Source organism: Ranitomeya imitator, chromosome 8 (genome assembly GCF_032444005.1).
Source record: "Ranitomeya imitator isolate aRanImi1 chromosome 8, aRanImi1.pri, whole genome shotgun sequence".
Lineage (NCBI taxonomy): Eukaryota > Metazoa > Chordata > Amphibia > Anura > Dendrobatidae > Ranitomeya > Ranitomeya imitator.
Genome location: NC_091289.1, coordinates 23,579,412 through 23,607,172, shown reverse-complemented (window position 1 = coordinate 23,607,172; position 27,761 = coordinate 23,579,412). Strand labels below are relative to the sequence as shown.

Below are 27,761 nucleotides of genomic sequence, written 5' to 3'. Positions count from 1 at the left end.
TAATGACAGGTTTAGGCAACATTCTAAAGTGTATGGGGACCCCCGACAGATAATTGTTGGTAGGAGACAAGGATCTGGTTTGTCAGAGTTTCGATTGCCGATCCTTTTGTCATCCTGAAGATAGGCCACCAACAGAGGAGAAAGCACCGGTTTTCTCGTAGAAAACACAAGAGCGGTTGTAAGAGTGAGGGCTCCTGTCAGGGTCGGATATATTACTAGTGCAGCTGTTCAGAGTTCCAAGAGTTAAGGGGGCCCACTTCCGCCTCCAAAGCAGTAAGCAGCTTCTGTCGCAGACATCATTAGACTACAAAGGGCCCATATGCTCTTCTTGCTCAGGGCCTTTTTCTGTCTGTGTCCGCCACTGGTTCCTGTGTATGGGAGAGTAGGGCAAGATGGCTGGTGGTGGAATGATAGGCCGAACCATCTGTCTAACGTATACTGGGGGCTCTAGGCCTTTAAACATCCACCTATTGACTTCTATCATGAAGCAGTGGTCATAATGGGCAGAAATCGGCCAGGGTTAAATGCTGCCACGCCGAGGGTAACGGTACTATCTACCTCACCGAGCCAGTCATGCCATTCCGGCTACTGTCTCTGCAGAAGATGGCACTGATAATGGATGATACTGCATGGACATGGCAGATGTTTATCGTCAGGTGATTGTTCTGCAAGCAGCCAGTACACGGGAGCAGAGAAATCTGTCTGCAGACATCACAAACTTGCAAGCATTCGCTATTCAGAAGCCGCCTTGAGGAGACTCTGGTAACCAGGCAACCAGACCCGAGACCCCAGAGATGGCAGCTGGAGCAGACAAAAGTGTGTGTGCCGAGAGGAGGGGGCCGCCATTACTTTCTCCCGCAATCGATACAAACTTCCTTAGTTGGAAAAAAAAGGAAAATCTAAATTTTTCTATTTTTAAAAGAAAAAAAAAATATCTTTCAAAAATATTTGCTGAATAATGACATTTATTTTGGCATTTGCAGGTCAAGAATTTAACCTAGTGAAACATAAAAAAGGGGGTCTTATCCACAGCAGATTAAAAAAAAATGACGGTAGACATTTTGCTTCCCCATCCACCCAGCTTTGCAGCGAGGGGAGATGTCCGTACGGTTTTTGGGTGTGTAGACAAGTACTAACCATAACCGGTAAAATGTGTCATCAGTGAACAAAGACTTTCTCATTATGGAGATAGGAGATGGCAGCTGGTGCTCATAAAGTTCTATGGAGAAGTGTAACCGTAGCAGCGTCACTGTCCGCCTCTAGCTTCTCCATAGAATTTTAAAGGGAACCTGTCACCTGAATTTGGCGGGACTGGTTTTGGGTCATATGGGCGGAGTTTTTGGGTGTTTGATTCACCCTTTGCTTACCCGCTGGCTGGGTGAATCAAACACCCAAAAACTCCGCCCATATGACCCAAAACCAGTCCCGCCAAATTCAGGTGACAGGTTCCCTTTAAAAGCACCAACTGTCGTAATCAATCTCAGTTATGGGAAAATCTGTCTTTATTGAACACACATTATACCTGAAATGAGAGTGAAAGATCAGCCCAGGAGGAGAAAGAACAGGGCCCCTAATTATCACTGGCATTTAAAGTTCTGGTCTTCTCATGAGGTCCATATGGTCCTTTTGGGCCCCTTTTAGGCTCAAGGGCCCAATTGTGATTGCGACCCCTGCACCTATTGTAGTTACACCTCAGCTACTGCCTTGTCCTGCCTGAAATTCCTCTTCGGCCAAACCCGTCCCATTAGTAATTAACATTTTTGGCCATTTCGGGTGTGTTGAGAAAAGAGCCCTGGAGAGCATCAAAATGAGACCTGGGGAAAGGAAGGGGGGGGGGGAGGGAATCAGTCAGAAAGACGAATAGGCCATGTTCCCAGATTGCATAAACCCTGATTTTTTGTCTGCAGGTGAATTCGGCTTTGATGATGGCGTTTTTTTAGATGCCTTTTTGGTACAGATTTCAAGCAGCATTTTGGTTAACGTGGGTTTTATTTAGTACATAAATACCAAAATTCGTGTTTTACATGAGTTTTTTTTCAGGCTCCACACAAAGGCCTATAAATAATAAAAAAAATACACACTGTGAACACGAGTTGCCATAAAGTCACATCCATTTTGCTTGAACTGTTGAAAGCAGCAAATATTTTGCACACCAAAAAATGCAGCATTTACGCTACGTGTGAGTATGGCTTGGGTTTTTTTGGTTTTTTTTTTTTTTTACCCAAAATATTTTTATATTCAAATAGGCATCACTTGGGAAGGGGACCAGATTAATACTTCCAATCAGGGCTATGGAGTCAGTAATCCAAACCTCCGACTCCTCTGTTTCCCCAACTCCACAGCACCAGTCACTACTGAGCATGTGCATAAAGTGCAGCACAGATTAATCTCAACTTCGACTCCACAGCCCTGATCACTACTGAGCATGTACATAAAGAGCAGCACAGATTCATCTCAACTTCGACTCCACAGCCCTGATCACTACTGACCATGTGCATAAAGTGCAGCACAGATTCATCTAAACTTCGACTCCACAGCCCTGATCACTACTGAGCATGTGCATAAAGTGCAGCACAGATTAATCTCAACTTCGACTCCACAGCACTGATCACTACTGAGCATGTGCATAAAGTGCAGCAGATTCATCTCAACTTCGACTCCACAGCCCTGATCACTACTGTGCATGTACATAAAGTGCAGCGCAGATTCATCTCAACTTCGACTCCACAGCCCTGATCACTACTGAGCATGTGCATAAAGTGTAGCACAGATTCATCTAAACTTCGACTCCACAGCCCTGATCACTACTGAGCATGTACATAAAGTGCAGCACAGATTCATCTAAACTTCGACTCCACAGCCCTGATCACTACTGAGCATGTACATAAAGTGCAGCACAGATTAATCTAAACTAAAAGCCCAGATCCTTGATCAGGAACAGAACAGACATTTATAGGACATTTCATAACTTTCCCAAATTCTTATGAAAACATTTACAGCACATCCTGCATTGTACTACTGTACCCAATGTATTATATATTTCAGGAGTCGGAGTTGGTCCATTTTATACTGACTCCACCAAAATGGACACGCAACTCCCTGCTTCCAATCCATATAGCCTCGTTCAGATGTCCTTATTTCACATATACTTTCTATCCGTAAGCATTATTATTTATTATTATTATTGCGCCATTTATTCCATGTGTATAGTACAGTTTATGGTGTTGTTCAAATTTCCACTTTTTGTGTGGACCGAATGTTAGCATTAAATGAAAACTAGGATGTTCTTTTTTTGATCAGTTTTGCGGATTAAACTCGCCCATTTAAGTAAATTGGTTGTCCGGTTCTTTCACTGTTTAATAGGCAAAAGAGAGTTGGATTTTGATTTTTTCTTTTTTGCAAACAAGAAAAACAGATGAGACCCAAAAATGCACAAAAACTGGAATCAGCAAACTGATGAAAAATGGAATGTACGCAAAAAATACCTACCAAAAAAACGGATGTTTGGATGAGGTCGAAACAGAACAGGCGAGCCTAATCTGGACTGCTCTGGTAAACCAGGCCCAGCACTAAAAAACATTTAGCAAAAAAATAAATAAAATCAAGTTATAGATTTTCTGCAAAACTGTCCGAGAATCTGGAAGAATCAATTGGGAAGATGCTCGCTGTCAGCAAGTTAATACGTAGCGCACAATTATATTCAGCAGGAAAAACAGGCAAGCAAACAAGCAGCGTTATTGTTATTCTGCTAGGACTGTCACCCCGAGCTTAAACACGCTGCTGTGAAAATATAATTATTGGCATATTAAGAAAACATTGTAAGCTGACGATACACGGCAAACATTACAGCTCCACTGCAGCAATGTAGATTGCACTTGTCGCATGTTTTAGACCTTAATAGTGATGAGCGAATATACTCGTTGCTCGGGTTTTCCTGAGCACGCTTGGGTGGTCTCCGAGTATTTGTTAGTATTCGGAGCTTTAGTTTTCATCTACGGCAGCTACATGATTTACAGCTACTAGCCAGGCTGAATACATGTGGGGGTTGCCTGGTTGCTAGGGAATCCCCACATGTAATCAAGCTGGCTAGCAGCTGTAAATCATTCACCTGCCGCAATGAAAACTATATCTCCCAACACTAACAAATACTCAGAGACCACCCGAGCGTGCTCAGGAAAACCCGAGCAACGAGTATACTCGCTCATCACTAGACCTTATTCATGGCCAGATCATGGATTTGTGTTATATAGAGCCATAATATAAGACCCGCAATTTGCTATGGACCCATTCTGTATCTTCTTGAGCCCATAGTGGATCGCCCGCTAGGGCAGCGGGGTACTCGGTACCGGGTCCGGTCTTAAAGGGGATGTGACGGTGGCTGGGACCCAGTCCGTGGCCCTGGGCGCAGAACTAAAGGGAAAGGCCTTTAAAGGGATTTGTAATGTCTGTTGATTGTGACACCACCTGTGGTATTCGGTCAGTATGGACCGACGCTGCTTAAAGGGGTCCTCTGGGGAGATGTTATTGCAGTAAGATGGTAACGCTTCCCACAGTTGAAGCGGGGTCCCCAGGGCTTCCCAAGAGTATGGCAAGATGGTGTAAGCCGTCGAATAAGTGGAGGACACAGGTTTGCAGTCTTTACCTAGTTTACTGATGGTAGTAGTCCTCAGTCCAGGGTACCAGGTATAGGGTAGTTGTAGTCCGGCCGGCTTGGAGGCAATAAGGGAATTCCACTTCAGGTGGGGTCTGTAAGCCTTTCCTACTTGCACCAGATGGCGAGGTCCCTGCGGCTTAAAGCTTGCTGACAGGGTCCCCTCTCTCCTGCCCTAAGACAGATGTCTGTACGATAGGCAGTTTGAGCCTGTTTATAGGATCTCTTAGATGACCCGGCTCTTAGGGTCACTGCTTCACCTCAGACTTGTTACAGGCAATTGACATACAGTGCTATGCCCTCCAGTTCTGTCGCGCGTCCTGGAGAACAACATGACCTCGGGCTCCCAGTACCCGGCTTCTGCGCTCTGGCTCTGAGGAGGTCCTTCCACTGTTCCCCTCCTGAGCCCTTTCCTAGACTGTGCTTCTTCCCTCTAAGCTCCTTCACATTTCAACTCTCTTTCTGCTTCTATTTCCAGGGGTAGCAGCTCCCTCATGGCCCCTCGGCCCCTACATCTGCTCCAGACGTCCTTCTATCCCTCCTCACTCCTCTACAACTCACTACGTCCCCCTAACGAAGGCAGACACCGAAACGCCCGTCGGGGTCGGTCGCATCATAGGGACTCTGCAGCGTGCATTAAGGTATTTATCTGGAGATTTCATTTGGTGGATTTTCGTTGGGCTACATATATTTATATGGCATTACCTTAGATTATTGCATCATTCAGCGATTGTGCTGATTTTTTCTCCTTTCCTCTCTTTTTTTTATCCGCTCCATTAAGCATATGCACTTTAGCAATATGTATACATTTTTTTTTTGCACTGCATACTTTGCACATGTCACTTTTTGCACGTGTCTTAAAACTACTCTTTGGAGTGGCAGTATATTTGTTATTTTTGTCTGCTAATTATTTTTAGCACATGTTCACCGCTGTTCTTTATTTATTTTTCAATCGGCAATATACTTGGAATATTTTTCTATTAAATATTCCCAGCACATGCTCACTGCCGTTTCCTATTTTCATGAACTTTTTCCAGTATATTGTAATTGAACATTGTGCAGTCTGGTTGTCCCTTCGGTGTGCTCCTCAAGTTCTGGTATTGTCCCCACCTTTTTATATTTTTTTATATTTTTGTTCATTTTTTTTGTATTAATAATAAAAAAAAATTCAGTTATTTCTGGACGTATCTCGGGTGTTCTTTGTTCATGAATATATTTTCCGATTTGTCCTCTTTTTATGAATTATCCATGTATACACACATTGAGGCATAGGTATTTTCCTACTATTATATATATTACGTATTGCCGTGAACATCGTGTGTGTATTTTTTCCTTGAGTGTTCTCAAATATTTAAACTCACTACAAACTGACTGGCTCCTCCTCCAGACCAGGATACATATAGCTAAGGGACGCTCCCCTGAATCCGGGTTCAGAGCTCCCCCTCCTGGCCAAGATTCTAATGTGTTGAATGTAAGTGCCTTACCTGAAAGAATCCCCCTTGCCTCCAAGCGTGACATCACCCTCCCCGAAGGGAAGGTAACATCACTGCAGCAACCGGTTACCTGGGGTGCTGCAATAGCATTGTGCCACATGCCTCAAGAAGGTAATATATGCACATAGACTGCTCTAAGGGCCAGTAGCCATGGTTGAAGGGACTTCATGTGCCACCACCCTAGTTTTAGTACTGTCATATCCTTGCTACCCATATAAGTAGTGATGGGGGTCGAAATAGCCATAGCAAATAAATTTCCATACAATCGGATTGTCCAACAAATCCATCCATGAAACAAGTCATCAAACAACCTCTCCAAAAAAAAAAAAAAAAATTTTACCAGCTGTGAATGGCTGTCATTGGACAAACCCAGCCAACTAATTTTCAGAGAATTATTGAGACCGAGTAGGAAGTTGGGATGAGTAGGTCGCATTTGTGTAGGGCTGCTCTCATTGGTGGAAGGAGCACTGAAAAAATCCTTGGACTGGAAACCATGGAAAATTCTAAAATTGCTATACCATCTCCGACAAAAATTCATGAGCCTATTCCAGAGGTAGAAACATAGCGCCGAGCCTTCTAGAACGCACTCCAAAGGGTCAAAGTTCCAAATCTCCAGTATGACTTGCCTACACATGTAACAGTCGATTTTTTTCTTTACTTATGCCCTAGCTGTAATTAACGGGGATCTATCACTTACTCCTCGACATTTCTGTTTTAGTAAATACTTGCATGGAAGAACAATTCCAGAGCAGATTTTAGTAGATTTCTACATTGCGCCATTTCTCTGCTATTCTTCATAGAAAGTTATGAATAAATTTACAACTGGGAGTAACAAGCTGGGGACACGCCCCTGTATAATTTGGTACTGTAGCACCGATTGGACGGTATCAAGCTGTGCAGGGACACGCGCCCCCAAACTAATACCACTGAGTTGTCAATTTATTCATAAATTACTAAGAGGAATAAAAAGGGGAATGGTGCAGCATAAAGAGCCAAGAAAAGAATTCTTGTTTTATGGGTGGGAGCGCTTTTAAAAGCATCTAAAACAACATAAACTCCCCAGTGCACCACACAATGATATATTCACAAGTAATGATAACCGCAGCGCTGACTGATCATTGTAAACTGCAAGGGTCGGAATACAGAATCCCCAATAAGAGGGTCATACGGCGCTACAATGGCTCCTCCTAACTACCTCCCATAAGGAAACTGGAAAAAAAAAAGCATTAAACCCCTTCAACAGTATGTAAAAATAAAGGCCAGTGGCACAAATCGATTAGAAAGACTAATAGTACAAGGGCAGGATCACAAACAGGCAGATGTGGAGCCCAGAAATAGGAAACAAAAATGTATTCATGAGACTACAACCCATTAAATCGCCAGGAGCTAGAAATAGGACAGCGCCACCAGGAACCCAATTTCCCAGATCATAAATCGAGTTCTTATATCTGGTATTAGTTCTAGACATGGTACAAACGCAAACAGCATGACATTCACATAATCTCCGAGATCCCGCATCTGTTCTCACAGCACCGCCGCTAGCGCAACCAGGGGCGGAAACTTCCCTTTCCTCAACAGGGAAATGTGAAATCAGCAAAGAATTGCATATTGAAAAATTATTTTCCTGATCGTAAGACACCGTATCTCCAGCTTGTAAGAGAATAATTTCCAAAAATTATCATGGTTCTTATTATTGTATACTTAGGGAGGATATTTGACATCTAGGAGGTATCAGCTAGAGTCCAAAAAATAAAATCGCGAAAGGCAAAGCCCAAAGAGCAGATGCCAAACAAAGTAAAATAAAGTCAAATGAACAAGCAGATCTTGGTGAAACTGATCAAGTATCTGATGCGTTTCGGGGTGTCCTACCTTGTGTGGAGACCGAATGATCGGCCATGTTGGATTTCATCATGCCCAATCCTCATCACACTAAGTTAGTCGCTACTTGGGGAGAAATGCTCCTTTGGGTCTACAGTTGTAGAAAGCTGTACCGCCATCCTAACATAGAACCATGGGGTTCCGTAGCAAAGAGGGCATTTCAGTCACCCATATTCATTACTAATGTTTATGGGGTAGTCTGGAAGGAATCTATGTTGGGTATGGCTTACAACAGTGGTGAAGCCGCGCAGGAGCCCGAGAGGTAAAAGGGCCCACTTCTACCATCGGGTTCTGGCAGGTAGGAGTCCGTTCACAAAACTCTCAACCAGCGCCCATGGAATACTGACCTGGCTGATGCACCAGAGTCCTGTAAATGTATTTGCTCATCTCTACCAGATGATGGAGAACCGACAGTTTTCAATTTTAGGCCAAGAACTTGATGTCTTGGTTCTTATCAGATGTTTTAAGCTCTCCTAGATGGATGCCATCTAAGGACACCAATGATTGGTATACATCAACCCTTGGGCCAGGGCGTAATGATCGCAGATTGCTTTGGCGACCTGGCCTGGCCGATTCAGGAGGTGGGCCCGCCGGCGCCAGCAGCTGAAGATGCACATTCAGCTCAAATGTATTGCATTACAGAGACTTGCAGAGTCTATGCACTGCAATACTCGTTATCTAGAAATCAGAGGTCAACGACAGACGTCGGCACAGGACAGTGACGTTATGCGCTGCCGGTCACTTGCATACTGAAGTAGGCTGGCGGTTTCTGCACCAGCTATGAAAGGGGAGACAGCACATAATGGGAGTAGGGGAAGTTGAGTAGAATCTTTTTTTTAAATATTTTTTGGAGAAGAGACGAAGAACAGGGACATATATTACAGGAAAGGGGCCCTGGGTGGGGGACGTTAGACCAGGATGGGGGACATTATACCAGGATGGGGGACATATGTTACTGGAAGGGGCCCAGGATACGGGGCATACGTTATAGGAAGAGATCCAGGATGGGGGACATTATAACAAGATGGGGGGCATATATTACTGGAAGGGTCCCAGGATGGGGGCATAATACCAGGATGAGGGACATATATTACATGAAGGGACCCAGGATGGGGGCCATTATACCAAGAAAAAGGCCCAGGATGAAGAACGTTGTACCTGGAAGGGGCCCAGAATTGAGGACATTGTTACATGAGAGGGTGGACATGTATGTCTTCACAAGATTTGGAACACTACAAGGGCCCATATATCTAAGGAACGTACAGGTAAGAGGTTAGGTCTAAATTTTGCACTAGGCCCCTCCTAATCTGGTTATGCTAATGCCTTGGTCTACTCTGACCACAAAGGAAAGAAGCTTTATGGTGACCACCAGCAGCGTTACCAATATGTTCATTCCTTGGGTGATACTGAGCTCCAACCTTCGGACCTCACATATGGCCTGACTCAAGCACAATGACCGGCTCGGGTAGTAGTGTGGTCAGTAGTATGGCTACCACGGCATTGATGGGCCGTTCTGGCATGATGTGAAGCTCCTATTACATAAAGCCGGCAATGTTGGTCTGTTTTTCAGCACTGCTTTCTGGCTTCCATAGCAGATACCCTTGTTTAGCCTTGGACAATTAGGCGAGGTTTCATGAGGACACATCGTTCATTTTGTGAAATTTCAGCCTGTAATTTTGAAATCACATTAGAACAAATTACAAGAGTTTGCAAATGGTTTAATTATCTTGTACGCAGGTCTGCCGACACATTTTCCAATGAATCATTCTGTAAGAAAATTGTAAAATGGATGGTTTATATTGCAACGGACGCGACCCAGCAGATGTGAACCACAAACAGTGCAAGCAGATGGAAGCTCAGGGACATGATGAAGAACCAGCTTTTCCATTGGTTATGGAAGTCACATTGCTTTGTCCTTTTTTTTTGCTTATTATTTCAAGAGTTAATTTATAGAGTGAAATCTGGGCTACATCTGGAGCAGAACTCAGAGCAACATTTGCATTCAACACATTTAAAGGTTTGCAGGGTAATTGTGAAGAAACTGCAAGATGGCTGGAAAAAGTCCGCCTAAAGAGATATGGACATATTTATTTTCATAAATGGATGTATTTTTTTTTTTTTTGCAAAATCATTTTTGCAGTTGGGTTTCATTAAAAATGTTGTACATAGCCTCAAAGTTGTATAATTTGTGGCCGGCTGCAGAATGAGTCAACTGAGAATCCGTCAGGGAGAGTTTAGCAGCTTTATCGGTCTTTTTCTGAGCTCTTTGGTACTGATTTCAGATCACAGACCACATTGAACGCAAGCTAAACCTTGTGTTCAGAAATCAGCTCCATACAGCTGATTTATGCACAGAAAGTTCTGCTAAACTTTGATGTGTTTTGTGGTCATTAATCAGCAACGAGGAGCTCAGAAAAATACAGATTAAGGAGTTATTATTCTCCAGTCAAAAAAGACCTAACTGGTCTGGCATTATCAAGTTTAGAAGTTATCCTCTTAACTGTTGGATAAGGGATAATTTTTCGATCACTAGGGATCGGACTACTAGGACCCCCACAGATTGTGGGAACCATGTGAATGACGCAGTGGTCGATCATGCGAAATGCCGCTATATACATTGTTAATGGGACCGCTAGGGATAGCCGGGCACTGCATTCGGCTGGTCTTTGGCACTCCTATAAGAATGAATGGATTGGTAGTGCGCATGATCTGCTCCATTCACACGTCCCAGGTTTGAGAATCATTGGGGGTCCCAACAGTCAGACCCCAACAAAAGGGAAGTTATCTCTAAGCCAATGGATATGGGATAACTTCCAAACTTGAGAATAGCCTCTTAACGTATTCTACAGCCAGCAATGTGCAAGGAAACCAAAGGATCTGTAAATGCCCAAAATAAATTAAAATTAAATCCAATCGAAAAAGTTATTTTTAGTCCAAAATGCAGGTAAAAACAAAATAGTCCACAAATCTAGGACTTAAATGCATCTCCAATATTAGAAGAAAGGATCACCCTAACTAATGATGGCCGTCCACCAGTTCATTGAATGTTTTTTGTATTGCAATTCTTGAATGGGGATGAAACACAGACCATGTATAAATGTGATGCAGACATCCCTATAGGTGGAGATCTACACGGGTCTAATGTGCACGCACAGTAAATCCAGACAAGATTGAATCGTGCAGATTTACAAAGTAAGATAAAAAATATTCCAAAGCGTGTGGACAACACCTGTAAAACCTAATCCACTTCACTGCAACTAAATTATACCATTGATTTTACTAACGCAAACCCACAGTAATTCCAGAATTCATGAATCAAACCTAATGAAAACCGGCTGAGATAAATGCCTTGTAAAAATCCCTGAGCTCCCCCGATTCTGACGCTCTTTTCCATTTTGATCTGCGTCGCTCCGTTGCAGAGATATTCACATTTGTTGCTTTTGTAGCGCAATATGTGAAATCTCTGCTCTGCTGTCCACCTGTGCGTTTCTTCAGAGTGTTCTCTGGGGTGTACGCTTTTACCCCTCCCTCCTAGATTCTACCAATCATAGCTTGGCAGCATCTGAGACCAATAGACTCCTGCTGAGCTGTGATTGGCCGCATCTGAGAAGACGGAGTGAAAGAGAATGCCTCCAAGGAAGACGCTGAAGAAATGTCCAGTTTCACTACAAGCAGAGATTTCACATCCGGCTCTCCAAAAGTAGCAAATGTGAATATCTCTGCAAAGGAGCAACACAGCGCAAAATGGAAAAAAGTGTCAGAATCAGGAGAGATCGGAGATTTTTATAAGGTATTTAATTTTTTTTTTTTAACAAGTGACAGGTCCTCGTTAAACTCTCTGATCATACCTTCATATGTCCCAACTTCAAGTAGCGTTCCACTCTGTTCCAGTGCCAAAAACTCCTGAATGGTCAAAAATCTGTAGTCCACACCAGGGACTTCTCCTTCTCTAGGTGGACGTGTTGTGCCTAGAACCAGAAAAGAAATTTACGTTAAAACAGAAATGCGATCAGGTTTTTTTTGGAACGAAGCATAAATTAGCGACAAAGAAATAATTGGATGATTACAAAAACACAACTTGGGATTGAGTAGAGGTTTGCGGCCACTTGTAGATGCAGAAGAACTAACTAGACCAAGACACCACCACATTAAGAAAGTTTAGAATTGGCTACAGACATCGGCTTCAAACTCCATTTGGTCCACAAAGAAACGTCACGATGTCCCACTGGATCAATTCTCATATCAAGTGAGAAAGTGTCTAGTGAAAATTTTGTCCGCAGAAGAGTCTTGCCACGGAAACCCTCAACAGACCTCGTCCTGCTATGAGACCAAGGGCTCAGATGATCTAACATCTGGTCCATGACACGCAACCACAGGGAGGGGACAATGACACCAGCTGTCAGCTCCGGACAACACTTAGTAGCAAGATTGCTCTCAGCAAGAGAAAACCAACTCCAGTCCTTTGACCCACAATATTTGGATTAAAGATCAAATGATTACAAGAGTTGACGCCCTCCGACAGTCGTCAAGGACATTGCAAAGGCTTGGATAGAAAATATCTCATGTAGGTTCAATATCCATCACTGGTACTTCAACTAGGACCTCTGTACAGTGCAGTCATAAACCAGTGCTACTTTTCACCACAAATTATAGGACAGTAGTACCGGGATCGAGTAGAAAAAGAGGCCTGGAAATGCATTGATATTGTACCATGGGATTGAATATTTTGGCTCAATAGTCTTCTAGTTCAATACATGATGGATACAATGACGGAGGTGCCATAGATGAGTAGAAAGATAGATAATTATAGACCTGGAGGAAAACATTGTTTTGGGAAGGACAATAATGAAAGATATAAGTTGGATAGGTGGAACAGATACTAGATTAACACTAGAAGTCCTAGAAATTTCGAGCTCCAAAGGTTCCAAAGGTAGAAATGTTAAATGACCCCTGTCTGGGACTTCTAGTGTTAACAGATACAACAATAGATAAAAAGGTAAAAAGAAAGTCAGAGAGTGAGTGCAGATCCCAGATCCCAAACAGCGACCTTCCAAGTAGCCGGTACAAAACCCCGACCTGCAATGTGAGAACATCGGGGCGCTTGTCAGGCATATCAAACACAGCGTTTATGTGTATCTAGATCGATAGGAAGAAACATATAATACATATATAGATCGATAAATAGATGGAACCCGAGATAGAACAAACTCACTTGCCTATGAGCCAAAACATTGCAACCTGTTCACATGGCCCAATAAAGACACCAGTTTTTTTTGCGTGGAATTTTCTATTGAGAGTTACCCACTTTTCTTGCCATACATTGGTGGGTTGCAACCTTTGTGCTGATTTTTTTTGTTTTTCAAGAAATGGAGGGAAAGAGGGAGTTAGGGAGGGAGGAAAGGATGGATGTATGGATGGATAAATAGATGGAACAATTTATAAAACAATACATAATACCTAGATAGATAGATAGATAGATAAATAGATAGATAACAGATAGGTAGATAACAGATGGATAATAGATAGATGATAGATAGATAATAGATGACAGATAATAAATAGATAGATAACAGATAAATAGACAGATGATAGATAATAGATGATATATAATAGATAAATAGCTAGATAACAGATAGATAACAGATAGATAGATAATAGATAGATAGAAGCTAGATAATAGATAGATAATAGGAGATGGATAGATAGATAATAGATAGATAACAGATAAATACATAGATCTGTCCCATAACTATTGTGAGATTACACATATCAGTTATTTGCGACCAAGAAATGATTGATAATAATCCATAATCACGCTAGGACAAGGGCACATTGTGTCTTTGGGCAGACATTGGCAGGATTATTGGGTGATGACCCACACAGGTCTCCTTCGAGCAGGAAAGGCGCAGACAACTCCTCTCCAAGGCACAGACAGATCTACAGCCGCCCACAGCCCTGACAGTGAGCGTTAAATATTTATTGCCTTGTAGGAGGATGCAAATCATTTTAATTGAAATAATAATATTAATAGGCGCAAGTCTTCTTCTTTATAACATATAATTACGGAGGTGGCAAACAGAGCAATATGCTGAGAAAATGCTTTTAAGATTTCGGCTGGCTTCAAAATTATGCTGAAAAACAGAGACAGATGTAGCAGAGCTGAAGTAGTGATGTGTCTCTGGGTTTACTTGCAGCACCCCTCTTAAAAGCCATGTGAGAAACTCTGCTCTGTTACACCTGCGGCGGGCATTACCCATGTAATCCCTATATATTGTTAAATGGGATGTCTCATAAGGGCACCCCCTTCTTACATGTCCTCTTGGTTCATAGAAGGGAGTACCCTATTGAAATACCTGAGCACCCTTCTCCACACATTACATAGTGGTCCGGTACCCACTAGAGTTATGCCAGGGGCAGAGGTACTACAGGGGCACAACTTCAGTGGGTGCAGGGGTTAAAGTTGCACCCGAACCCTAGAGAATAGGGGACCTAAAGAATCTTATGAAAAAAGCAACACTATTTTAGACAAGTGATACTATAGGCTCTGTTGGAAATTTTGCATGGGAACCTAGAGCTTCAAAATGCACCACTTGAGAACAATACTACACTTCTCCTCCAGAGGCCGCTGCTGCAAAAAATGTATGATTGGACGCAACTGATCACTGGGGAAATTTTGATGCCAGACCCTCAGCGATCACCTGATCCACAGGATTATTATTATTACATAACGGCCTTCAGCTCAATCTCCAGTCATGGTGACTTGATAGATGAACAATCTGTAGTAAGATCAATCTTGTACATCCTAGATAGGTCCACCAGGGTCTTCTCTGCCATTATCTTAATACTATCAAGTCATCGCATTGCTTGTCTTCCTCTTCGCTTTGTTCCTTCTATTCTTCCGACCATGATGTTCTTCTCCGGTGATCGCTCTCTTCGTATGATGTGTCCAAAGTAGACAAGTCATAGCTTGGTGATCCTTGCTTCCAGTGACATGTTGGGCTTGATTTGTTCCAAAATTGATTTGTTTGTTCTTCTTGCCATCCATGGTATTGATAACCTCCTTCCCCGCCACCACATTTCTAAGGCGTCGATTCTTCTTCTGTCTTGTTTCTTTATCATCCAGGTTTCACATCCATAAGTTACCAAAGAAAAGACCAAAATTTGTATGAGCCGTGTCTTTCTCACCAGTGAAATGTTCCTCATTTTGAAGACCTTGTCCAGTGACTTCATTGTTGATTTGCTCATAGCTATTCTCCTTTTGACTTCCGATGTCAATGCTGGATCTTGAGAGAACATGGAGTAGGTTGATGTCACATACAACTTTCATTTCGTCATAGTCTATCTCAAATGTGTTCTGGTCGTACCTGGCAGTAGTCAAGATCTTTATCTTCTTTGTATTGAGTAAGGGTACCGTCACACTAAGCGACGCTGCAGCGATACCGACAACGATGTCGATCACTGCAGCGTCGCTGTTTGGTCGCTGGAGAGCTGTCACACAGACAGCTCTCCAGCGACCAACGATCCCGAGGTCCCCGGTAACCAGGGTAAACATCGGGTTACTAAGCGCAGGGCCGCGCTTAGTAACCCGATGTTTACCCTGGTTACCAGCGTAAACGTTAAAAAAAACAAACACTACATACTTACCTTCCGCTGTCTGTCCTCCGGCGCTCTGCTTTCCTCTGCACTGTCAGCGCCGGTCAGCCGGAAAGCAGAGCGGTGACATCACCGCTCTGCTTTCCGGCTGGCCGGCGCTGACACAGGATGCAGGAGGAGTGCAGAGAAGCAGAGCGCCGGGGACAGACAGCTGAAGGTAAGTATGTAATGGTTGTTTTTTTAACGTTTACGCTGGTAACCAGGGTAAACATCGGGTTACTAAGCGTGGCCCTGCGCTTAGTAACCCGATGTTTACCCTGGTTACCAGTGAAGACATCGCTGGATCGGTGTCACACGCCGATCCAGCGATGTCAGCGGGAGAGCCAGCGACGAAACAAAGTTCTGGACTTTCCTCAGCGACCAACGATCTCCCAGCAGGGGCCTGATCGTTGGTCGCTGTCACACAGAACGATTTCCTTAACGATATCGTTGCTAGGTCACAAAAAGCAACGATATCGTTAACGATATCGTTATATGTGACGGTACCTTAACAGTCCCATGGTCGAGCTTTCCATCTTGACACTCCATAATAAGTTCTTCATTCTATCTCGTTTCTATCAATGTTGTATCGTTTGCCATTTAAAGATTCTTAAGGACTCGTCAGGCAATTTAGATCTTTTCTTCTTTTTCAGCAAGTCAGGCTAAAGGGTTGACTCATTGACCGATGGTATGGCAATCTATGCACATCGCTACTCCATGCTGGGTTATGGCTGCACACAGGGGTCTTGTATCAGTGCCCTATCATTACAGTGCAGCCATCTTATCTCTGCCTTTGTACACTTTATCTGATAAAATGTCAGGATCAGAATTCTCTAGATAATTGCCTTGGATGTGAACAAATATTTAAAGCAGCACTGCAAAGAGACGGGGTGGGCAGGGAGGTGCGAAGCCAGCCTTCCCCCACTGTCTCTTGAATAAAGTGACAAGCTGTTTGCTGGACACAGGCTGGCAGATGGCAAAATCAAAGGGTTTTTCTAAGCCCATCTGCATGTGTACAATGATTACAAACCTCACTTGAAGCAAAACCCACAATGTTTGCTTTCTAAAAAGGAGCAAAGCAAATACACTTTGCATAAAAAAAAAAGTTTTTGAGTCATTAAAACATTGATTCATATAATCACGGCTGAAGCGTTAACTGGAGACTGTACGTAAAGTCTAAAAATAGGGGGAAAAAAAGTCATAAAAAATGGAAATAACGCACTAGAGGAACACTATCTCCATATATTGTCTGTTCCATCCAATGGAAAAGTCGGCACCATACCGTTCAACAAGACAATGGCCATCAGTGCGGCTTCCAGTTTATATCGGTTGTGCTCTGTAAAAAAGTCCATTGCAATTTTCCATGTAGTTTGCAAATAGGGAAAGTGAAACGCGTCACTCAATCTCCAAACATAATGTCTTTTATTGACTAACAAATTAGTGCTTCGGATGATGCGTCAAAGGTAACAGGAAGCGTCCAAAAAGAAAAGGGGGACCCACTCCAAAGCCCTAATTTACGTCTGTCGTTTTGCCGTGCAGCAGTTTATCTCCAGGGAGAAGGTACAAGCATTAAAATCCAACATGATGGATCCTTCACTCACCCCCAACATCATACGTCAGGAAAGTTGGAAGCCCGCCATACACATTACTGTTGGCCGATCCTTCCTAGATCTGTGAGTTTGGTCAACTTTAGTCTAATGTGTATGGAGCCTTTACTGCCAGGTTTCCCCACAGATTATGGCAGCTAAGGCTGGCCATACACATTAGATGGCTTTTGGGCAAAAGAACGTTCGAGTGACACGACTCTCCCATACACAGGAGAGATAATTCAATTGGACACTTGTGGTCTCTATGACAAAGCTTCTGGATGGCAAGTCGGACAATAGTTTATCTCATGGAGAAAAATGCGAATGGCAGTCCAAAACCAGACATGCATGATCGATAAATCTCTCAACCATCATATGGCCAATGCCCCCATAGACATTAGACCATGAGCCAAACCCATCGATATCGGCGAGTTTGGTAGACATAAGTCTAATGTGTATGGCCAAATTAATGTCTCTCTACGATCTAATTAATGTCACGGGACTCCTCTTGCATCTAGCAACTATCCAAGACTCAAAGTTGCAAATTGAGCAAAAAATTTGTTGCATACAAACCCTTTAAAAAAATTACTGAGTACTGCATACAAATTTTCCGCAGCAATTAATGCTCCCTTTCCCCCCATATAACAGTAAATTACAGACGAAACGACTTCTCCTTGCCTACATGGACAACTTCCGCAGACCAGAAAGAAGCCAAAAAAACGATCATGGTTACAAATTTTGGACCATGCGTAAACATAATGGGGAAATTTGCTAAATTGTTCCTTATGGTCTACATGTTGACTCCATTGTACAATCCTAGTACAATTGTTCTTAACATAATGCAACTTATGTTTTAGATTCAGTGATTCTTTAATAATAACCTCGTCACCGTAGGAAGTCACCGCACCTACAGTCTGCACCGATCCGCGGTTTACTCTTGCACAAGAGATCACGGTAGGCTACAGACAGAACGCTGGTCAGGTTTTCCGCTTTCAGTGTAATTATGTTTACTCTTCCAATTATAATTCCCACGGGTTTGCTGACAAGCTTCATAACATCTAATCTTTACATGTTGTTTATATATTTAGGTATTAGTTACCCCTCCACGGAGACTGAGGAGTATTAATTGATTGTACACTGTCAGACCGACTTAAATTTTTTTTTATTTCTAAGCAGATTCATGATTTTTACATTTTTAACCTTCTAAGTTATCAGCAAATATAGATGAAAACTTTGTGACGGATCGTCTCCTTCACTAGAGGATAATATACCAAAGCTCTGAACGCTTTAGGAGCCGATTAGGCTGTTTGACTTTATTAGTGGCCGGTATTCGGATTCTCTCCAGAAACTATTCCAACCATCAGCAGTTTGTACAAACATTGACTACTGGTTTTCGGGATTTGTCCAACTACTATTTGATGTGGCCCACAGGCAAATCTCATTATCACATTACCATATTGAAAGGTTGTGATGTAGCAACATCTGGGGATAAGGACTCATTTACATGTATAATCGGTTCATGGATTGAACATGTGCACAACGGACCACGCATGGAGCCATTATAGCCACTGTGATAGTGCATTTGGCCAATTATTCAAGCAGATCAATGGTTTGTGTAGAAAAAATATGGCAACAATATGGACAAGCAAACAGAGCTGCACACGGAGCCAGTCAAAGAATTTAGACTTGCCTGACTTCTAACAAGGCCATCTGATCCTGGCTATGGCCTATTGGATGTTATTTTGTGTCACAATCATGGAGCCATTGACCCACCATGAGAGCATGGGAGGCAGAGCTTTGACCGAACTGCCACCACTGCACCTTGCTGTACTCAAAAAGTTGAAACCAAAATTTTACAGTAGGACCAGTGTTGGATGTAGGGTCTTCAAGTTGACCAGAGAAAATTATTTAGAGAGCCCACGTTATATTTTTGAGCCAATCATTGTCAGAACCTCGGCCTGCTGGGAAATGCTATTATGGGTCAGGATTATTGGGTTTGAGCCATTGCTTGTAATATTAGCTAAATTGTTGAATGGACTGCTTCAATCTCATAGTCAGTTACAAAAAGCTTAAGCGGTTGAAATGTGGAGCTGGCCAAATACATTAGACCTGACAATACACATTGGAGCCGGCTATACACATTGGAGCCAGCCAAACACATTGGAGCCGGCCATAAAAATTAGAGCCACCCGTGCCCATTAGCGCTGGCCATGTTGATTAAAGCCGACCCTATACGTTGGGGCCGGCCATACACATTGGAGCCGGCCATACACATTGGAGCTGGCTCAACTCTTTGGCTAAGCGTTCCCATGTTCTCTAGGAGTGATCTACAGACATAATAATCTGCCAGTGACTTATGTCTGAGCCAAACAAAAAGATTATCCTTTGAAATTAAACATACTGGATCCTTCTCTACCCCAATATTATTTGTCGTCAGGTGAGAGTCCGAAGTCCCCTTGCACATTAGTCGTTTGGCTGATCCCTCCGAAATCAGCGAATTTGGCGGACTTTAATCTAATATGTAGGGCTTTAGAAGTGATCCTTGATTAGGTCTGAGCCTCTGATTATGTTGGCATTGACCTCCACTGTGACCACTTGGTGGATAAGTCACACCAATGTCCATAGATAAGGTAATACCTTAAGTTACAATCTCGCAGTTCTAAAAATGTATGGGACACACCGAGAAGACTAACAGCAGTCATCTGACCTCAGTTCATCGGCCTAGTGTAACTCATTGCTAACATTTGGTTTTCCCTTTGAGTTTGGAATTTATTGCATCACAAAAGTAATGGTACTTTTTATTATTTTTAATCAATGGAGCAACCAATCTTTTTCGTCAGTGTTCATGCAACTTGACCAGTTCACCACCTATCCCGTTTACATACATAAAGCTATATGGAACACATCGGTGCAGACTTCAACCTTATTTCACAATTTAAAGCTCAAAGTTGCAGTGTGCACCTGTTCATACTTCTGTACACAAAACCTAGAAAATATGGTTTGCGTTTAGAGCAACATGAGAAATGTGACACGGAGGCCTGATGTCACACATACAATGAAGTCATCGGATATATTCTAAGATATTCTACACATGACCTCCGCACTCTTTTTATGAAGCAATCTTAGAACCTGTTACGTTTTATGGTAAAAAAGAAATGTGTCATCACAAACAAAGCAGCAAGGTCAGACTATCGCAGAAACACAACAAACAAATACATCATGTACTGTTTTACACATCCTTATTATTCCTAGTTGTACCAAATATTTAAAAAAGTTGCCTTTTGCTGGTAATCTGAAAATAAAAACCTGATTTCCTTATGGGTAACTAGATGGTGGCCCGATTCTAACGCATCGGGTATTCTAGAATATGCATGTCCACGTAGTATATTGCACAGCCCACGTAGTATATTGCCCATCCACGTAGTATATTGCCCAATCACGTAGTATATCGTCCATATATTGTCCAGCCACGTAGTATATTGCCCAGCCACGTAGTATATTGCCCAGCCACGTAGTATATTGCCCAGCCACGTAGTATATTGCCCAGCCACGTAGTATATTGCCCAGCCACGTAGTAAATTGCCCAGCCACATAGTATATTGCACAGTCACTTAGTATATTGCCCAGTCACGTAGTATATTGCCCAGCCACGTAGTATATTGCCCAGCCACGTAGTATATTGCCCAGTCACTTAGTATATTGCCCAGTCACGTAGTATATTGCCCAGCCACGTAGTATATTGCCCAGCCACGTAGTATATTGCCCAGCCACGTAGTATATTGCACAGCCACTTAGTATATTGCCCAGTCACGTAGTATATCGTCCATATATTGTCCAGCCACGTAGTATATTGCCCAGTCACGTAGTATATTGCCCAGTCACGTAGTATATTGCCCAGCCACGTAGTATATTGCCCAGCCACGTAGTATATTGCCCAGCCACGTAGTATATTGCCCAGCCACGTAGTATATTGCCCAGCCATGTAGTATATTGCCCAGCCACGTAGTATATTCCCCAGTCACATAGTAAATTGCCCATCCACGTAGTATATTGCACAGCCACTTAGTATATTGCCCAGTCACGTAGTATATCGTCCATATATTGTCCAGCCACATAATATATTGCCCAGCCACGTAGTATATTGCCCAGCCATGTAGTATATTGCCCAGCCACGTAGTATATTGCCCAGCGACGTAGTATATTGCCCAGCCACGTAGTATATTGCCCAGCCATGTAGTATATTGCACAGCGATGGAGTATACAACACAGAGCCATGTAGTATACAGACTTAAAATAAAAAATAAACATATACTCACCCTCCTTTGAAGTCCTGGCCCTGTGTGCAGTGCACACGGCAGCTTCCGGTCCCAGGGTTAGTATGGGCGCAGGACCTGTGATGATGTCGCGGTCACATGACCGTGATGTCATGGCAGGTCCTTGTCACATACCATCCTTGCCACCGGAACCTGCCTCTTGCATGGAGCGGTCACCGAAGCATCGCGAGGAGCAGGAAAGGCGCCGGAATGTGAGTATATGATGATTTTTTATTTTTTTTATTATTTTTAACATTAGATCTTTTTTACTATTGAGGCTGCATAGGCAGCATCAATAGTAAAAAAGTTGGTCACACAGGGTTAATAGCAGCGTTAATGGAGTGCGTTACACCGCGGTCCATTAGCGCTGCCATTAACCCTGTGTGAGCGCTGACTGGAGGGGAGTACGGAGCGGGCACTGACTGTGGGGAGGAAGGAGCGGCCATGTTGCCGCCGGACTGCGCCCGTCGCTGATTGGTCGTGGGCGTTTTGCCACGACCAATCAGCGACTTGGATTCCATGACAGACAGAGGCCGTGACCAATGAATAGCCGTGACAGAAAGAAGGACAGACAGAAGGACAGACAGAAAGACGGAAGTGACCCTTAGACAATTATATAGTAGATGGCACACAATACCAATGCATGATATATATATAATAGCTTTCGCTATTAGAGCCACTCTCGTAAGTGTAAGGGTTGGGTTATTGGATTTCGGAACCTGCTGATTCTTTGAAAAATATTAAAAGCTAAGAAATGTGTCCTTAACTTTCCTTTCAGCTCAAGAAGAGTGGTGCGAGATGACTATTTTGGCCTGCCAAAAAGATGGTAGGCCAATTTGGATATTTTGGGTGATTGTTGACTGACACGGTGTGTGTTTCGCATGATCAGAGGATTGTCACTTTTTCAAACTTGTCCCTAATCTGCTAGATCAGTTTGGCATGTTGAAGGTCGGACTGTTCATTTTATGCACGATTGATCAACATTGAGGTGGTTAAATTATTCCCTCAAAAAATCAAGTTATTTTTCAAAGGATAGGGGATAACTTGCTGATCGTGGGCGTCTGAGTGCTGGGACCCCGAGATCCTGAAATAGGGGTTAAACGACCTTGAGAATGGGACTTTGTAGCACCATCCTGAGTGGAACATGCTCACCTTCACTTCATTCAGGATGGGGCTGCAGATCTCGGGATCACTGCAGGTCCCGGCTGTTCGATCCCCAGCAGTCAGCACATTATCTCCTGTCCTATGTATAGGGGATAATTGATTTTTGTGGAATAATCCTTTAAGCCAATGTGTATGGCACGCTTTAAGGCCCTCATGCAAATTAGATTTATTTTGGCTAAACCCGCCAATATTGACAGGTTCAGCTGAGGGTCTAATGTGTATGGAGTGTTGGCCAACTAATGGTTGGGAGAGAGGTAGAATGGACATGTCCAATTTTGGACTGCCGATCACATTGTTCTCCCAGAGGTAAGGCACCCTGCCGGAAAGTCTCTGTCTTTCTAATTGACAGCACAGGAGTGCTCAACCGAGCAAGCACTGGGTGTGTATGGGAAAATTGTCTGAAATGGCTGTCGATCGAACGATGACTTGGCTGTCGACCGAAAGATAGTTAGGCAGACAGCCATCTAGTGTTGATGGCCAGCTTAACTATCATGGATCTCTTAGGTTTAGTTTTGTGAAGTGACCATAATCTTTCCAATAAAAAAAAATTGCGATTGGTAAATAGAAATTTTACAATATTGTGACCATTTTGAAACAAAATCCAAGTTCTTTTGACCATACGAAGGCTCAGTAGCTCCATCACGCAATAATCACATTTCAGCATTTGGCCAAGTGTTGACTGTAAAATAAGAGTGAACCACTAAATTTTACACTAGGAAAACTCAAGTTGCTCGTTAAAGATCAAAAAGAGCAAAACTTTTTATTGAGCCTCTAAGTAAGAATGAGCTAAAAACATTTGGCCAAAAACATTAAACAGAACCTTGGTCATCATCTCATTCTACTTTCGCCTGTTGACAAGACGTTGAACTTTGACATTAGTTTTATGTTGGCTACTAAAGAAAGAATCACTATTCCAGACAATTTTCTTTCTGATCCAACAAATATAACAAAATATCAGACACATGTTATGGAGAAAACGTCAGATTTTTAGTCTGTTAACTTCAAGAAAGATAGAAATGCCTTAATGGAACCATGGGTGGTCAATTTCAGAAGAAAAAAAACAGACTACTTTTATGTCAACAAATTGAAAAGTGCACTTCCGTCAACACTGTCTGATTTGCAGTGGGTGATCGGATCTACAAAAGAGACACTTGAAATGTTTGCTGTCATGGCGGTAACAGACAAGGTGACCTGACCTCTATCTCTGCAAGGCAATCCCGGCAGAAAAATCAACTTAAAACTGTATAAAGTCAATAGCGATGCAACACTGCAAAGGACTTGAGAATAGAGAATATTTCAAGATTATTTTGAAGACCAGCAAAATTTCAAATGTACAAACCAAATAAGAAAAAGACAAAAAAAACAACACCTTGAAGTCGGGGCTCACTCCAGGTATATTTGGGCCATCAGATGGCCCCCGACTACCCCTCCAATGGATTGACTACCACAGAGCATTTTTATCCAAATCGACTTAGGTCATCAAATCTCAGTAGACCCCGAGTTGTGTTTGGTTTTCTTGGTGTCAGTCTCCAGCCCATTACAAATAGACATGTTTGGCCAATTATGAGTATGCTGTTAAATAATACAAGCTAAATATAACTTAAGGTGATCAACAATTCAAAAAATTTGACCATATCTATGGCTCAGGTCTTAAAACACTGATGATGATTCTGCAAATTGGTTCTCTACTGATCCTTAAAATGGGCTGACTGGAGAGTGTTCTGCTGTAAATGCAGAGGGTGAACGATAAGAGAACATTTGGCACCTTCTTCATTAACCTTTCAGTTTTGATAGTGAGCAACCAAGAATGAGCAGCCTATTCTCCAATGGGACTGCCCACACTTCATAACACAGTGACCAAAAAACATGTCCTGCTCTCCACTATCAGCCAGGACATTGGGTTGTCCAAGTTTAAGCTCTTGTGACATCATTATTGGTGACTGTCATTCCTGTCACTTCTTATGGCGCCGCGCTCTAGTTCTGGGTCCTCGGGAATTAGTAGCTCCATCCTGGCTTAGAGATCGAGATTTACCTTGTTAGGATTTTCTCCCTGCTGGGTGGTCTGGGTGGTGCTCCAAGCTATTTAAGCTCCTGAAATCCTGCTGTCCGCTGCTAGTTATAATTTGACTAGCTTCAGTGAACTTCTGGCTATCCTGCTTGTATTCCCTGTAAACATTCCTGATTTTTTGCTTTGGCTCGGTTTTGTTGACTACTCTCCTGCCTTACGATTTTGTGCCTGCACCGACCTCCTTTTTGTAATCTGGCTACTGGGCCATTCTCGTTCACTCCTCCAGACAGCAGCCCTTCCATGGAAGTAATTCACCGGACACCATTGTAAAATAAGTTCTCTTTACAGGGGTTAAAGGGTTAAGGAAAGGGTTCCTCTGTAATCTGCCAGAGTGGGTCATGCCAAGTCTGTCTGTCCAACGTAGCTTTTTTGAGATGTTACAGATTTTTTTTCTTATTGGTATTAATCCACCCCAGTCCATAGCTTCTTGGTCGTGTTTCAGTTTAGCTTAACCGAAGTGATTGGGGATGGTTTCCAATACTTCAGACAAGCATGGTGACTCAGTGGTTAGCACTGTTGCTTTGCTGCTCTTGGATCCTGAGTCTGAATCTGGCCAAAGCCAACATCTGCATGAAGTTATTATAATCTCCAAGATTTTCTTATCTTGGACAAGCCTTTTCATGTCAATGGACCTTGACCATACAATCCAGACCTTCTTAATACATCTGAGATCATGAAAGTCATGGTGTTCTAACCCAAGTAAGTGGTGTTATTTATGCTACATGTTCTACCAACATGTCATAATACACATTTGTGGCAAATTACCCTCAAACACTATCCTCAATGGATGATGTAAAATACTAAACAAACCCTCCAGATGGAGAACTGTTAAAATATGCCATGATCAATAATTAATTACAATATAAATTTTTATACTGAAAAGCCTTTTACCAGCCCAGTAGGAGTCGTGCATAAACTGCACAGCAAATTGTTTCTACTGAGGATATTTGAGGTTTTGTGACTATCAGCGCCGATTATTACACATGTTCATCTTCACTATTACCGTGCGGATTTTCACTTTTCTAATAAGATCCCAATATTTCCTGCCATGCATTTTCTTTTGTATTGCAATCTAAATCAGGCTTTTATCACCAATTATCTTTAAAAGAAATGTTATAATGTAATGTGAGAATGAGGGTTACACATCCATAAACAATTTCCAGTTACTTTAACCCTGCTGTCATGGGAGACCCTTATTGGCTTTCATACATTGTAAAATTTGTTTCACTAATTTCATGCATCTCATATTTACCAGGTTATTATACCCTGACCATGTATAAGATCTTATTAGGAGTTCAGAAAGTTACAACTTGATATAACAACTGATTTTGTGAATGTATTATTTGTTCTTTACATTTTGCAACAAAACAGTAATACAGCACAGATTTCAAACATAATGGCTATGTGCACCAGTGCATCTAAAATAGTGTGATGGACATTACAACTACAAAAGAAGCTGATTGAAGAAAGCTTGCTTAACAGGGAATGTGCACTGTGCTCTGAACTTGCAGGTCCACAAGCAGCCACTGAGATCTAAACTTGCAGGTCCTCATGCAGCCACTGCGATTTGAAATTGCAGGTCCACATGCAGCCACTGAGGTCTGAACTTGCAGGTCCACATGCAGCCACTGAGGTCTGAACTTGCAAGTCCACATTCAGCAACTGATGTATGTACATGCAGGTCCACATTCAGCAACTGAGGTCTGAACATGCAGGTCCACATTCAGCTAATAAGCTAACAGACAGTTCTCCATCCTCCTCCTTCTTGACCTGTCCTCTGCTTTCGACACAGTCGATCACTGCCTACTGCTACAGATTCTTTCTTCCCTTGGCATCAAAGACCTTGCCCTGTCCTGGATTGCCTCATACCTTTGCGACCGCACATTTAGTGTTTCCCATTCCCACACTACCTCCTCATCCCGCCCTCTCTCTTGGAGTCCCTCAAGGCTCTGTCCTAGGGCCCTCACTTTTTTCCATCTATACCCTTGGCCTAGGACAACTCATAAAGTCCCATGGCTTCCAGAACCACCTGTATGCGGACGACACTCAGATCTACCTCTCTGGCCCAGATGTCACCTCTCTGCTGTCGAGAATCCCGAAGTGACTGTCAGCCATATCCTCCTTCTTCACCTCTCACTTTCTAAAACTCAATGTAGACAAAACCGAACTCACCATCTTTCCCCCATCTCATGTATCCCCCCTACCTGACCTATCTATTATGGTAAACGGCATCACGCTCTCTCCCGCACCTGAAATCCGCTGCCTCGGGGTAACTCTCGACTCTGCCCTGTCCTTCAAACCGCACATCCAAGCTCTTGCCACCTCCTGTCGCCTCCAACTCAAAAATATTGCCAGAATCCGTTCCTTCCTCAGCCCACAATCTACCAAAACTCTTGTGCATGCCCTCATCATCTCCCGCCTCGATTACTGCAACACCCTCCTCTGTGGCCTCCCCGCTAACTCTCTTGCACCACTCGTCTGTCCTCAACTCTGCTGCCCGGCTAATCCACCTCTCTCCTCGCTACTCCCCTGCTTCTCCCCTCTGCAAATCCCTCCACTGGCTCCCAATTCACCAACGAATCCAGTTCAAACTACTAACACTGATCTACAAAGCCATCTACAACCTGTCCCCTCCCTATATCTCTGAACTAATCTCCCAATATCTTCCCTCACGTAATCTCCGATCCTTCCAAGTCCTCCTACTCTCCTCCATACTTATTTGTTCCTCACACAACCGCCTCCAAGATTTCTCCCGAATATCCCCCATCCTCTGGAATTCCACGCCTCAACACGTCCGACTATCGACCACCCTCGACTCCTTCAGACGGAACCTGAAAACCCATCTCTTCAAGAAAGCCTACAGCCTGCAATAACCATTCTGCCGCCTCACCATCGCCAGAGCCGCCGCCAGAGCCGCTGCCTCGCTATCGCCAGAGCCACCGCCTCGCCCCTACCTTCTGTCTCTTCCCCACTATC

At 43.1% G+C, this 27,761-nt stretch overlaps 1 protein-coding gene across 11 annotated transcripts in view; it reads right to left on the bottom strand.

Moving 5' to 3' along the window:
• The window catches only part of MAGI1 (membrane associated guanylate kinase, WW and PDZ domain containing 1), a 452,701-nt gene that overhangs the window by 112,801 nt on the left and 312,139 nt on the right, over positions 1-27,761 (bottom strand). For all 11 annotated transcript variants that reach the window (XM_069736564.1, XM_069736568.1, XM_069736569.1 and 8 more), the window contains exon 3: positions 11,871-11,990. In XM_069736564.1, the coding sequence (XP_069592665.1) occupies positions 11,871-11,990 (120 nt within the window). The remainder of the gene's footprint in view (positions 1-11,870; positions 11,991-27,761) is intronic.